We start from the raw sequence: 16,432 nt of genomic DNA on the forward strand, positions 1-16,432 counted from the left end.
TATTGTGTGATATTTACATTTTATATTTCAGCAATATCTATCCATAGTTTACTATGCTGCTAAATAACTTTACTATACAGAGCCCATTTTACCTTAATTAGAGTTACTTTTTTATATTCCTCTTCTGTGATTTCTTTTTAGCTGTGTGCACTTTAAGATGAAGCAAAATTATGTATTGACAATAGACACTCTATTCTATTATTTTCTGGTAATAGAAACACTAACCTCTAATCACTGAACACATGAACACAATGAGACTAAAGGCTAGGCTATAGAAAGCATTGAAGATGGTGATACTGTTGTTATGTATGACTGTATGTATGTATGTAAGACTCCTGCTTCTTCATTAATCTCTATATAAACCTGCAAACATCTTTGTAATCGACTCAAACTGACAGATGTCTCCTCTTTGTCACTTTGTTGTGAAATTAATAAAAACTCTGGAGAAGTTGTTTTTATTCCGACGCTGACTGTTGGTCTTGAACTCATCAACACAAACAAGACGTGTCCTGCGCATGCGCCGCACCTTTTGACGCAGCCGTTACCTTTTGAATCCAGAAGAATCGACAGAAATCAAGAAGGAAGAAAGAAAACAACTTTACATTTTTCTGTGAGAGAATACAGGGAGACTGATGTGTGAGTAAGCTGGGGTTTGTTTTAATCTAAAGTAAATTCAGTTTAAGTCCAAAACCGGAGTTAAGACTGTTCCTAGCTAGCAGCAACCAGACCAGTGTTTGAGTTTAACACAGTGACCGTCCTATCAGCTCTCTTTCAGTCAAGTGTGTGCAGTGCATGTGTGGTAGTCAACAGCTACTGGAAACAGAAGATATAATATACTTATTGGATGTATCTTTAATGGACAAACTGTAAAAACAGACTCGCTGACTGGAAGACAGCCCTTATCACGGTCACACTTCAAACCTAAACACCGACATCTTCAGTAAAGATGACTGAGTTAAATAACTGCATTCCTGTCGGTCCACTAACTCACCTGCCTTTCTGCACACTCTTGACCTGTTCACTCATTACACATAACCACATGAAAACGGTTACTGAGGACAATGTGCTGCTGAGATTGTATTTTCTCCGACGCTCATAAACGCCTCGTTCGAGACGATATTTGGCGGTAAGCGCGAGCGCTTTTTGTCTTCATCCACATAAATATACCGATAAGTGATGGTTGGCAAAAAGAAGGAAAAATGACACAAGAACTGAATATTTTCAAACTTTTCAGCAAGACAAGGACAGGAGAAACGAGTGAGTACACTGAGGTTTTATTATATTAATATTTATGAATGTTTAAACTTTAAAGGACGGGTATTAAGTGGAGCTAGCAGGATGAGACACAGCTAATGTTAGCATTAACCAACTGAAATATTGTAAGGATCGATATTTATACTATTAATAATTAAACTATTGCCAGTGATCGCTGATTAAAATGTGATTACATATACTTTAAATATTGAAATGTTTATGAAATTAATCAATAATCAAACATGCTGCTGTTTGTCTCTGAAAACAGTCTCAGACAGTTTGCTGGTTTCTCAGTGTAAATAAAATATTTAAAAACTCTGATTTATGTTGGATGTAATTCACTTTTATATGTTAGTCTTTCTAAACCTGTTAACATCTGGTTTAATGTTTCTGTACAGAAGAGTTCTCTTACTGTGCAGCTGTTTGTCCTCACCATAGACTGTAAGGTCCCTACACACCAAACTGTCACTGGGATTTAATGAGCCTTATTGTTGCCATAGAAACAAGTTATCAAACCCAATAGTAAAGCAGCTGAGGGGAGAAGTTATCAGCCATTTGATTTGAGGTTTGGTGTATATGTGCTTTCACCACGATTATTATAGTGTACCCGATCGAGTCGTAAATATCGAGCTGCTTCCAACGAAAAACTCACAAGAGCCAATGAGAGCAAGCGAGCTGACCGCTAAGCCACTAAATGTTGCGTACTTTGACAGCTCACCATAGATTTAGGTTTCCTGCCGCGAAACAGCTTTTTGCACGGCCTATTTAAAAAAAAAAACACGGCCTTGAAATTATTGCACGGCTTGACCGAGGCCGTGCAAATATCTACATTTAATAGACGTGCTTACTACACGGGTTTCTATACGGTGCACTAAATATCTGATTAGGCTACATTCTATTTCGGGCAAAGAATATGTTTGCCGAATACCGGTACTGAAAAGCTTAAGCCTGATCCCATTTGCGTTTCTACAGCCACCTGTGGCCTATTTGGTAGACGGCGTGTCAGCCGGATAACGATAGTCGCTATGTAAATAGCGTCATATGATAGCAGCTAACCGTTAACAGCTAGCAGCTAGCTAATAAATTCAACAAAGGAGAAAAAGGTTACACAAACAAAACCAACGCTGGAGACATCCAGCTGCTCATCCACTCTATCACTGTCATGTGACTCTTTATTACAAGAACTCAATCCAGCTTTGTTTCATAGAAGGCTGTGTGCTGCGAGTTTAAACATGGCAGAGTTTTGTTTACCAACGTAACACAGGAAGTGACGATTCTTTCACCCAATCAACGAACTGCAGCGTTTAGCTTGAGCCGGCTCTACCTGGCCATCAAACCCACATCGGCCGCCGCACAGTTCGTTGTCTATGGGAAAACACCGCCCTCCTCAGGCACTTCACCAAAACGACAGGTAAGAAAAATAAGCCGTATTTACGACCCATAATTAGAACATGAACTGTAGGATTTTAGCGCAATTCTCTTGTGTTTGTGTGTCGGCCTGTGGGCAAGAACATGATAGCCAGAAGACAGCCTATAATGTTGCATCACCATACCTATTGAAATTGATCTCTGCGCCTCATTCGCTGGTTGTTGACGCAACGTCATTGGCGATTGACAAAGGGCGCCAATATGCGACATTTGTCAACAAAAGAGAAAAGACGATGGATCGAGGTCCATCTTAGAATTTGTGAAGGTAATAGAACATAAGCCATGTTTCCATTATAGTTTTGCGCATTTCTATTGTAATGGAAACGCAGCTATAGGCTACACGGTTAAATATCATGCAAGAACATGTGCCTACGGTAAGCTGGCTAGCTATCTGTGGTGCATACCTTTAGCAAGCCTATAGCCTATTGACGGCTACTCGGTGCAGCTCCGTGAAACAATCACTTAATTTTACGTGTTTCCACCATATTCCTAGAAATATCTAGGTCTTGCTGTCCACAAAAGCTAATAAGCAAAGCCACCATCAAAGCTAAAAAAAAATATAATTTCAGCTTAGAAATGTTCGCCTTGTTTGTTAGAACTCGACAGCCGCCACACAACGTCGCTCTGTTCAGCGCCGTAGTGTGGAGGCTGTCGGCCGTAGTGTGTGGTTGAAGGAGTAGCCTAGCCCGACAGCAAAGAGCATTTAGGCTTATTTTCCAAGTTAGCCTTAAAACTTGCAGCACTATATATGATATGCTTTCTAGGCATTTTAATTTGTTTTTATTATTATTATTTCAGAGGACAGTAGAGACTGTGCCTGACTCGCAGCCCGGGCCATCATCATTGCAGCCTGGGCCATCTAGGCCTACATCAACATCATCTGTCACCATCATAAATAAGACAAGTGTGAACACCACCACTACTGCCTTGAGAATAGATCATGATAGGTGAAGTTTGTTCAGGGATGGCCTCAGGATGACCAATTCAAAGACTGGTTGTGGCATGATACGCTTACCAATAAGATGTACTGCCTTTACTGCAGGGAGGCGGGCCTTCGTGGGGTCTGGGCTGAAACTGGCACTGACAACTTCAAGTAGGGCCATGTTTCTCACATAGGCTATGTAATAGAAACACAAATAATAATGCTTTTTATGATAATGATACTCTTAAATTATTTTTTAATTGTTATGGCCTCACCCCATTCATTACTATTATGTAGAGCTGCAGCTATCGAATATATGGGGAGTTCCACCTTTGCAGATCAGAGGAGATATTCCCGGTCATCTTTGGTGGGGCCAGGAAGGCCAACAGGAATATTTACAAAGGTACTGAAAGGCTGGGTGTTATGAGGTCATGTGTATTATCAGACACATCAAACGTAATAACCAAAACCAGTCCTGAGTCCCAACCTTATCATGGTGAAATTTATTTGCCCCTCCATTTGCAGCAACTGATGTTTGAGTGGGAACACAAAAATATGTGGTTAACTATATGTATATTATTATGATTTCTAGCCCAAACAACTTAATTAGTGAATAATTAATTACGTAACAAAGTTGTGTGATATTGCGATTTCTGAAATACTTGTACTTTCAAGTACCTTTCTCTTTCTGTCATTTCAGAAATGTACAAACTGATGCTCCTGGCCCTGCTGACAATTCCATCAAATAATGAAGCAGAACGGAGCTTCTCTGTGCAGAACCGTGTGAAGTCCAGAGCAAGGTGCCGCCTCTCAATTGAGCGTTTGGACCAATTGATGCGTATTGCATATGGGCGCATTCCACTAGAGCAATTTCCCTTTGAGGAGGCACTGGCCATTTATAGGGAACAACCACACAGGTGGTATTGAAAAAAGTTGAAAAAAATTGTTTTACACTTGCTCACAGTACATTGAACATGCTGACAGCTGATTGACTTATCAAGGTCTATGGATCTATTATTACTGGACGATGCATGTAATATTATAAATGTATTTGTTTGTTTTTTTAAAGAAAGTGCAGATAGAAGCAGCGGGCCAACAAAGGAGTTAGACAACATGAACCAAGTGAGTTGCAGTCAGATAATGAAGGGGTGTGTCAGGGCCGGGCCTGTACAGTAAATCAACATTATCAAGCTTTGGAAAACTAAAATGTGTAACAATGCATCTTATTGAAAAGAATGCACCATTCAGAGACTTATTCAGTTTTCTTCAAAACCACCTGTGTGCTAGGTAGCACATAACCTCCGCTCCGCTGTGCCGCGCTGTGCCGCTGTGAGTGACACTGGAAAAAAATTGCACCCCCTGTTTTGTTTTTTTGCACCCTGTTTTCCCATTTCTGCCTAAATCACTGCAGCTCACAAACATGGCAGCGAATAAACAACTGAACCAGGGTCCGAAATGAACACCCGCCAAGTGCCAAATGCGGGTAGATTTTCCATTTGGCGAGTAGATTTCAGAGGGCTATGCGCCACATGGCAGGTAGATTTTTTTACCCATAAGTGATTCAAACTATGCTTCTGTGAGGCCTGTATTATGTCAGGCATGTTCTCGGACACTAGGCACCCCCCTCACATATTTATATATCACATCACATATATCACATATATATTACAAAGGCACGAAGTACGAAGTGTAACATACAGGCACTTCTGGGGCCACTCAGGGCAACACAGGGGTCTTTGATGCCCTGGTTAGCTCATTCGACCCAGATGTCCAAGAGTGGACAGCCACGCTGAGTTGATGTGCTTGTGTCTCTGTGTTTCAGAGCGAATTAAAAGAATCATAAAAGGGGGCGCCAATAGCGCAGCGGCAGCGTGCGCGCGCGTACCATGTTGCGAGGCTTTGCTCCTCGCGCGGGCGGCCCGGGTTCGCGTCCGGCCTGTGGCCTCTTTCCCGCATGTCTCTCCCCACTCTCTCCCCCCTTCCGACTCTATCCACTGTCCTCTGACTCTTTCAAAAAAGGCCAAAAATAAATCTTTAAAAAAAAAACAAAAAAAAAGAATCATAAAAAGCCCATGCTGCGCGCTTGGTCATTTGTGTACAAGTGTGCAACACTACGCCAATGTATTATTCTGTGATGGATTTAAGTGTTTAGGCTGTAATATTGTAATGTATATTTAAAAAATAAAGGCAAACAAACAATTGTTTCATTGCTCAGTTTCCTAATCTAATAAAAGTATTGAATCTGTGACTTAAATCTGTGATTGATTCGACAGAACATAGTGCCTTCTCATACAAATGTTCTGTAACAGATGTGTATGTGAAACAGAAACAACTAAACCCTGAACCAGGTGGTCTTCTCTGCCAGGATTTCATCCACACTCTATTTTTACATTTTTTGGTTTTTCAGGGCAAAACAGAGCGCACGCCAGGACAGCTGTTCTGAACTCACAGTGAATAGAGCGAGTTTCTGTGACATCAGGAATCAGTGCTGTGAAATCGTGACAACAAACGTTGAGTGTGTGGTCTCCCGAGTCTTGCCGAGTCGTCTAGTGTGCGTTCAGAGGTTTCTAAGATTAGAAAAGGGGGGAAAATGTGTTTTTTGTCTGTGCTCACCTACATTTCTACATCATGTAAGATTATAAAATCATCTAGTGTGTGGCCAGCTTTAGTCTTTACTGGTCTGAAAACAATAACTATTGTTGAAGATGATCCCAGCTCACTTTGTTTTAGTTTACTGACTGACTGTCTAAATACAGTCAGCTTGGATTAATGTTTTTTACTTTGATTCCAGCAGAGGGAGACATTCATCAAGACACCTGCACAAACTAAAGTCATCTGCGTTTCAGTTCCAGGAAATAAACAGAAGAGGGGGAGGAGAAACTCTGAGCTAATTCCAAGAAAACACGCAGTCACAATGAAAGTGAAAGTGTTCAGTCAGTCAGAGCACAGGCTCCATTTTAAATCAACAGGAGGACAAACACGTCTGACACGGGGTGAGTTTAATTTAACATTATTCTGACTTTACTGTTCTAACCTCAGGTTCATGCTTAGTAATAATTTAAACTGATCAGAGACAGTACAGGATCAGCTCTGTGAACGTGGAGTACTTCCTCTTTTCTCAGCTTTTAGTCAACAATTAAGGTCAAGTAAAAGTTGTGTAGCTAAAAATCTGAATCGTTCTGAATCAGACTTGTTTGTCAGGACTCCTGCGGTCGACGCTCTCAGTCTGTGTTGCTGGTTTTCTCTCAGATGAAATAAAGTCCAGAGGACGTCAGTGCTTATGTTCCACCTTCATGTTAGATAATCTCCACCTCCTCAAAGTAGTTATGATAAATAATGGATCTTAATAAAATGTTATCAGTAACTAACGTCTCAATAAAACATCTATCTGACCAAAGGTGGTTTTATGACATGATTTGATCCTTACAGGCATCACAGACTTTGTTTTATATCCTTCTAGAAATAAAACTGTTGGTCCAAAGGTCATAACTGCTGTTAAATATTAACATACTGCTTTAACCCTTAGATGCCCCTTTAAAATACTTACGTTATGCACCCTTCACACTAAAAAGTGTAAATAAAAACTCAAGCTATAAAATGTTCATAAATTATAATTTTTTTTGTTTGTTTTTTTATAATGTCATGAATCTGCATCAGTCCTAATCATACATATCAAATTTATTTAGTTTTTTAACCCTTAAATTGCCATGTTTTTGTCATGATGCAACCCTATTTTATGGTCTAAAATACACAATAAATGATATTTTCAATATACTTCATGACAACTTGATTATTACAGCCTGGTATATGTGAAAGATTAGCAACACAATTTATTTATATGCATTATTATTTTTTGTTCCGTGTCAAATACTCACACTATGTAACCTTAACCCTTACCATATTTGGTAAAAATAACATCATCAGGAGGGGACTCCCTCAGAGCACACACTTAAAGCCCCATGCTTCAAATTAAGGGGAGAAATGAGAAGATGCATGTTTTATACTTTATATTCAAGCAGGATCAAAAACAGTGATTATTATATAATAATATATAATCATTATTAAAATAGTGAATATAGAACACTCAAAAATGGACAACCTTGAATAAATCAACAATATGCATGAATAAAGGATAAAATATGCAAGAAATATAAAGTCAAAAACATTAAAAAGTGCAATGGTGCGATCGAGGGTTAATGTTTGTATTTTAAAATTCTAAACCTCGATATTATCAGACACACAGGAAGGATAAATGTTTGAACTAAATGTATATCAAACCCTAAAAGCAGACCAGGGTCAAATACCAAGCAGGGAGTCAGATCAGAAGGACAAATCAGGTTCAGATCAAAACAAAGTGCAGTGATGTGTTTGATCAGGTACTAAGGCAGACAGGAAGAGAGGCTGAGTCACATAAAGGTTCACATTAGGGGGCGCTAGTAGCCAAGTGGTTGGTGTCATTTCCAGCTCTCTCTCTCTCTACCTGATTTATGAATCTGTCTCTACTATTAAATCATTGATAAAAGGACCACAGTAGGTATTAAAATATGGAGGCTTAACCATCTCTATTTAACATAACCTTCCTGTTTGTGTCTTACCTGTATGTCTTCCTTGTCCTCAGGTCGATGTACCATGAACGTCATGGATTGTCCTGAGCAAACTGGAGATCAGAAGATGAACGATGGAGGAGACAAAGAGGAGGACAGAGCAGAGTCTCCTCTGTCCAGCTGTCTCTCTATGAAGAGTGACTGGTCTAAAGGTTGTCCTCCAGACTTCAGTAATGAACCAGGACCCTCAGATCAGAAGTAAGAAAACTTCTTTAAATCACCAAAATGTCAAACTACAGAAATGTGCTTGTTATTAAGAACAAGAGTTGAAACAATAGAATAATTTAATAGACATTTGATGCATGTTTGTGAACCAGTGATTTTATTTACACCACTGACTTGAGTCAAGAAAATATTGTAACACTTCCCAAGAGACTCAACAGCATTATCAATGAACTCAAACATGTTAATTTTTAGGTGCAGAACCAGGTTTGAATCCCCATCAATGGTTTTAATCTCATCTTATCTTTTATCTCCTACAGAAAAACAAAGAGGTCTGTTTCTGTGGAGGAGCTGCTGTCCAGATGTGCTTTGTGTCAGGACGTCCTGAGAGATCCAGTTTCTACCAGCTGTGGACACTGGTTCTGCAGACAGTGTCTCACCTCATACTGGGACCAGTCTACTTCATCAGGAGAGTCCTCCTGTCCCCAGTGTGGACAAAGACCTGTAATAAGACGAGGACTGCAGATATCCAGTCAGTCCAGCACTGAAATCAGTAAGACTGAAGTCACTGAGTCTGAAAACAAGACTTTATCATTTATTACATTTGTTGTTATTGCTGTTAATATTTTCATTAATATAGTCAAATGTATCAATATAATTTAACCTGGTTATATTTAATATGTTCTTCTTCTCTTGTAGCAGCACACATTTATCACAGGGAGGTTTTTGTGTCAGTCAGTTTGTTTAATAAATCCAGTCTCAGGATATGTTTCTTCTCTTTCAGCAGATAGAGGTCAGCAGGAGGTTTTAGATGAATATAAGATCAGTCTGAGGACGAGATATGAACATGTGACTGAAGGAAGTGATGAAACAGGAAGGAGAATCCTCCTCAACAGGATCTACACTAAGCTCTACATGACAGAGGGGCAGAGAGAAGAGGTGAACACCCAACATGAGGTGAGACAGATTGAGACGGACTCTAAAAAGAAGATCCTCCATGAGACTCCAATCAAGTGCCAGGACCTCTTTAAAGCCTTACCGGACCAACAGGAACCAAAGACAGAAACTCAACCCAACCATCAGGAACCAAAGACAAGAGCTCAACCCGACCCACAGAAACCCATCAGAGTGGTTCTGACAAACGGCGTGGCTGGTGTTGGAAAAACCTTCTCAGTGCAGAAGTTCACTCTGGACTGGGCCGAGGGCTCAGAGAACCAAGACGTCAGTCTGCTGATCCTGCTTTCATTCAGGGAGCTGAACTTGATCAGAGATAAGCGCTACAGTCTTCTTGAGCTGCTCCGTGTTTTCCATCCAACATTACAGAAGGTGGCAGCAGAGACGCTCGCTGCCTGTAAACTGTTGTTCATCTTTGACGGCCTGGATGAAAGCAGACTGTCATTGGACTTCACAAACAGGGAGGTTGTGTCTGATGTCACACAGAAGTCATCGTTAAACACACTGTTCACAAACCTCATCAAGGGGAATCTGCTCCCCTCAGCTCTCATCTGGATCACTTCTCGACCTGCAGCAGCCAATCAGATCCCTCCTTCATGTGTTGACAGGGTAACAGAAGTACGAGGCTTCACTGACGCCCAGAAGGAGGAGTACTTCTGGAGGAGGTTCAGTGATGAAGATCTGTCCAGCAGAATCATCTCACACATCCAGACATCCAGGAGCCTCCACATCATGTGTCTGATCCCGGTCTTCTGCTGGATCACTGCCACAGTTCTGGAGCACATGATGAGCACAGAGCAGAGAGGAGAGCTGCCCAAGACCCTGACTGACATGTACTCACACTTCCTGCTGGTTCAGACAAAGAGGAAGAAGAACAAGTATCATCAGATGAGTCCACATGAGCTGACGGAGGCCGACAGAGAAGTTCTTCTGAAGCTGGGGAGGCTGGCGTTTGAACATCTGAAGGACGGAAACATCATGTTCTACCAAGAAGACCTGGAGCGGTGTGGTCTGGATGTCACAGAGGCCTCGGTGTACTCAGGAGTTTGTACAGAGATCTTCAAAACAGAGTGTGTGATGTTCCAGAAATCAGTCTACTGCTTTGTTCATCTGAGCGTTCTGGAGTTTCTGGCTGCAGTCTACATGTTCCACTGTTTCACCAACAGGGAGAGAGGTGTAGTGGAGGCTTTCCTTAAAGACATCCCACACAGGGAATCATCAGGAAATACTTTTTTAAAGAAGGTTAAAGAAGTTATAAGTCCTGGCCCATCTCTGGAAGTCTTCTTGAGAGGTGCCATGGAGAATTCCCTGGAAAGTAAGAACGGTCACTTGGACCTGTTTGTTCGCTTCCTTCATGGTCTTTCTCTGGAGTCAAACCAGAGACTCTTAGGAGGCCTGCTGGGTCAGACAGACAACAGTCCAGAAATGATCCAGAGAGTCATCAACAACCTGAAGAAGATGAACAGTTATAACATCTCTCCTGACAGAAGTATCAACATCTTCCACTGTCTGACGGAGATGAAGGACCTCTCAGTCCATCAGGAGATCCAAGAGTTCCTGAAGTCAGAGAACAGATCAGAGAAGAAACTCTCTGTGATCCACTGCTCTGCTCTGGCCTACATGCTGCAGATGTCAGAGGAGGTTCTGGATGAACTGGACCTGACGAAGTACAAGACATCAGACCAGGGACGACTGAGACTGATTCCAGCTGTGAGGAACTGCAGGAAGGCAAAGTAAGTCCAGATGTGATTAAATACGAGTATAAATAAAGTACCAATAAGCAGTTTAGTTCTTCATATATATATAATATAATCTCTCTCTTTGTGAAAACAGAGTTCATCTATATTCAGTAAATGAAGAATATTTGTCTCTGTCTTGATTCAAAGCGCTCGGACATTTGTGTTTTCCTCCTTCATGGACTCGAGAGTAAAGTCTGAGTTGTGTTAGCGTGCGTGAAAAGGAACGTTTGATGAGTTTGTCTGTCCTGACTTTATGCTGACAGTAAGAACTTAAAGTAACACAGCTAACGAGAGGTTGATTAGTAACAGTGACATGATGAGTGAAGTTACCAACAGTCATGTCTTACATCACGTTACAGACAGAAGGTGGATCAAAAAGTCAAGCAGACAAAATAATAGATTTCAGTACATTGAACTGTGTTAGTCAGGTATTATGTTGTGTTGGATCAGATCACAGATTGAAGTCATGGATGATTTTATTGGCCGCTCTCCTCTGAACTGCCCCTTTATTACAACTTTACAAACCCCGAACAAGAATCCATCTGAGAATAATGAATTTACTAAAAGCTACAAAAACAAGATTTATTTCTCTGTTGAGCTTTGATAAAGTTGAGCATGTGACAGCGGGGTTAGAGGTAAATAAAAGTAACAGAGTGATTTATGACAACAAACAACATAAATTGAGTCCCCGGTCTGCTGCTTGTTCTGCTCTGACTTTATGAGCAGATGCAGCTTGTCACAGGTTCGTTTTTAAAAGTGAAAAGATGATGGCTCAGTCAGGAAAACTTCTGTTGGTGGGTTTTTATTCACCAAAGAAAATATATACAACCATGTAAAAAATGTGCCAAAATCCCAGTCAGTGAACAACCAAAAGAAAACAAACAAAGTATTTACAAGACTTTACAGAAAAGGGCAACACGATGTGTTGGGAACAAACGTGATCTGGTCACTTTTTCTGTTCGCTCTCATTTTGTCTCATTTTGACACAGAGGGTAACAAAGACAAAGGGTGCGTTCAGATTGTCCCTCCTGTCCACTAACACTCACATTTCTTCTTTAACCCTGGAAGCAGTTAAGTGGCGGCCACGATGAGAGCCGTTTGAATTCTCTAAGAGTTAAGGAAAGGAGGCTCAATGCTTCCTTTATAACCTCCTTTAGGAAACACTGGAGCATCCTTTACCAAAGGAGATAAGAAAGTGCCGACCGATCTGTGAGAGGAGACATGTGGAGACAATCTGCATATTGATTTGACTTATAAATATTTACAGCCTTTGTGTTCATTTCATTTCTTTTTATTGTGTTAAACTCTGAATGTGATGTTGATGTTATAAAACCATCACAGTGAAGTTTCCTGGTTTCTTATAAACCCGACCTTTTATTTTTATTCACACCACGTGGTTTTTGGGATTATTTCACCTGTAAGAAGGCTCAAACATTTTTAGATCAGTTTTTTGTAAACTTCATTTTCTGTAAAAAACCTTTCCTAAGTCCTTTATGAAGTCTCCTAACACCTTTCCTAAGTCCTTTATGAAGTGTCCTAGCACCTTTCCTACGTCCTTTATGAAGTCTCCTAACACCTTTCACTAAGTCCTTTATGAAGTCTCCTAACACCTTTCACTAAGTCCTTTATGAAGTCTCCTAACACCTTTCACTAAGTCCTTTATGAAGTCTCCTAACACCTTTCCTATTTCCTTTATGAATTCTCCTAGCACCTTTCCTAAGTCCTTTATGAAGTCTCCTAACACCTTTCCTAAGTCCTTTATGAAGTGTCCTAGCACCTTTCCTAAGTCCTTTATGAAGTCTCCTAACACCTTTCCTTCACCCTGTGATGTTTTCACGGGGTGAAGGAAAGGTGGATAGTGAAAGTAGATAGGAGGGACAATCCGAATGCACCCAGAGACTAAATAGACATGGCACAATCAGACACAGGTGAGACTAATCAGGGTCATCAACAAGGCAGGAAACACAAGAAACACAAGACCAGAACACTTGAGCACAAGTACAAATAAAAACCTGACACTGAAAACACAACCTCAACAGGATATTACAAAATAAAACAGGAAACACCAAACTAGGAACCTTAACATAGGAAAAAATATTACAGACAACATACTGTAGAAGGACACAAGGATACAAAGTAAGACAGGAAACAGTGAAGACTAGAACTATAATATAAATCAGAAAACACACAGGGAACAATGAGAACTAAAAACAGGAAATCAGAACTAAATCATGACATCAGAGAAACACGTTTACAAGTGATGGAAATGTTTGTTAACAAAATTAAAATTGGATGAAAATATGAAGACGTTCCTTTAAATAACATTATCTACCATTTGTTTTACAACAGGTTTAATAACTGTGGACTATCAGAGACTCACTGTGAAGTCGTGGCCTCAGCTCTGAAGTCCAACCCCTCCCATCTGAGAGAGCTGGACCTGAACTTCAACGAGCTGCAGGATTCAGGAGTGAAGCTGCTGTCTGCTGGACTGAAGAGTCCAAACTGTAGACTGGAGACTCTGAGGTAAGACTACAGGTTTCATTTCTCTCTTCACATTAATATGATGAGAAGCTAAACTTTAAGAGAGTCAGTCGAGGATTTAAAACATAAAGTACAAACATGAGATGATGTCAGTCTTTCAGACAGCGCTGTCATCAAAAACAACAAACGTCTCTCTGTCATCAGAAAAGGACGAACACAAGATGAAGTGAGAAAATGAAACCTGAGGGGGAAATCACTGAGAACAAGAGAGAGATACTGATCATATATTAAAGAAAGATGAAGATGTGACGGTACATTTCTTCTGACAGCTGCAGCTGTAAAACCTGGAATCAGGGTTCCCACGCGTCCTGGAAAACCTGGAAAATGATCAATGCATTTTCCAGTCATGGAAAACATGTAAAATGAGAAAAAATGTCAAATGTCCTGGAAACGGTTTAGTTTCCCTGGAAATGTATTTATCCTCCCCCGGCCAATGTGAACGGATTAAAAGTTCTGCGCATGGATTTGTCCACTTATCTTCTGACAACATGAAGACACAGCGCTTCTTTGCCGGCGCAGCGCCCCACGTGACGCTACCCAACACAGTCACATGAATGATTGTCATTATCAGCACATCATCACCATTACTTACTGTATGTTTATACTCTGGTGCCAAGAAGGCAGACTATCAGACAGAATGCTATTTGGACTTTCAGAATAAAAGACAGTCTTAAGATCACCTGAAGAACTCCTCACAGAAGATCACAACAGATGGATCAGTGTTCCTGTCTCACCACAGCCATGACAGCACACATGTGAGAGGGAGTTTTACATGTTCTTAAATCTGCTTGGTGTGATAAAGGTCATATGTGTCATTTTAATTCTAGGAATTGTATATGTTACACATTTTAGATAAGGCTGTAGTGTTTTAAAAGCAGCCTCCCACAGTGGTCAGGGATAAGCCCAAGTCCCTCTCTCATTGGTGTTTGATGCAGGATAAGCTGTCAGAGGAGGCAGTGGACCAATCTCCTCCCTGAAGTTCTCTCCCTCAGTCTGAAGTCAGTGAAAGGCCTCATCCTTTATGATGTGTCCCAGGTGGTTTAAAGGGTAGTCTAAGCCTACCCTGGAAGTTTCCATGTTCAGTTTGTCAGTGTTCTAGCAGCAGCTGTTAATAAGGGCTTATTCCATACAGGGCGTGATGGTTAAGACCACCCATTAAAGGATTCTGTAAGGATTGAACAACATCACAGCTGAATGAAAGAATTGTCTGTTTTCAAAGAGTTTAAGGGTGGAACCATGAAGCTGATAAAGAGACAGACTTGCTCTGTTCATAAAGGAGATTTTCCTTCATCCATATAGACGTAGACTTCACATGATGATGCTAAAACAATTCAAGTAGAAAACAGGAAATGAAGCGTCTGACCCTCAACAAGAATGACACATGATCATGTTACCTTTTTAAAGATTTGTTACTAAACAGTCAGAGTTTCATTATAAATACATTTAAATTATAGATATTTTAGAGAACATGTTTGATTTTACACACACACACACACACACACACACACACAGACACACACAGACACACACACTCACAGAGACACACACACACACAGACACACACACACACACACACACACACACACACACACACACACACACAGACAGTCCCAGGTGTGTGTAGCTCAGTAGAGTAGTGGGTGTGTAATCTTGACTGAGATCAGTAACATGTTGGTGTCTTTATTGACATGAACAGCTGGATGAATGTTTGGATGATGTCTGTAGAAAGCTGACATTTGAATGATCCACAATAACACAATGACAAAGTCTCTCTACTTATTTTAGGGACACACTCACTGATTGGACCTAGTTATGTTCTTATCATCTCATTCATCATTCTTTTTATTCTCTTCTTTTATTCTTTATTCAGTTTGAGGAGCTGCAGTTTGTCAGAGATCAGCTGTTCTTCTCTGGCCTCAGCTCTGAAGTCCAACCCCTCCCATCTGAGACATCTGAACCTGAGCTCCAACGAGCTGCAGGATTCAGGAGTGAAGCTGCTGTGTGATTTTCTGCAGAGTCCAAACTGTAGACTGATGTCTCTGAGGTCAGTTCACTTCTTCTCTGTTTGTGTTTTACATCTCATGTGTTTGATTATCAGCTGAAACATTTTCATCTTCACATGTTTCTGACCTCCATGAAGTTTTAGATTGAATGCTGTTCATGTGGATTTTCTTGTTTGAATCTGGATCATCAACAAATCAGATTTTTAACAAAATACTTTAAATGGAGTTCTTTAAGTTTTTAAAGTGAAAGTTTCTGATTTTTATTAAATGTTCAAAACTGAAGACACGAGATTATCTAAACTGACATATATGTGATTATTAAGCACACACACACACACACACACACACACTGACACACACAGACACACACACACACACACACACATAGTCACCATCACCAACTCACACACATTGATGTTTTTAATCACACGTGCAAAGTAAAGCAAACTGCTTTATTCACGTCATCATCAATCAATTAATTAAGTCTGTCATTGACCCCGCGTGCTTCAGCAACAGTTTATAAACAGCACTTTTTCAATGAAATAAATACCACAATAAAGCATAAACAAGCCGTCTTTAAAAATAAAGAGACGTGCTATAAATGACTGATCAAAGAAACTTAATAATATCAGCGCCTGCCTGAACCAGCACCACTGCAGATGTTTCCATGCCAGCAAAACAGGAACACTGACCGGCTATCTCTTTGGTTTGTCGGAGATGATCAACTTTGCACAGATCATTTTGTGGTTCTATTTTTCTCTGTAGTTTCAGCATATTAACCTGTCGCTCTGCCTCTGCTCCCCAGCTGTCTGTGTGCATCTCTCT

At 40.5% G+C, this 16,432-nt stretch overlaps 1 protein-coding gene across 1 annotated transcript in view; it reads left to right on the top strand.

Annotated features, from left to right (window-relative positions):
• Window positions 1-16,432, top strand: part of LOC306825396 (uncharacterized protein) — a 498,202-nt gene that overhangs the window by 421,347 nt on the left and 60,423 nt on the right. Inside the window, exon 15 of the mRNA XM_079346114.1 lies at window positions 15,475-15,648. Coding sequence (XP_079202240.1) covers window positions 15,475-15,648 — 174 coding nt within the window. The remainder of the gene's footprint in view (window positions 1-15,474; window positions 15,649-16,432) is intronic.

The sequence above is a fragment of the Symphodus melops genome (assembly GCF_947650265.1).
Source record: "Symphodus melops genome assembly, chromosome: 6".
Lineage (NCBI taxonomy): Eukaryota > Metazoa > Chordata > Actinopteri > Labriformes > Labridae > Symphodus > Symphodus melops.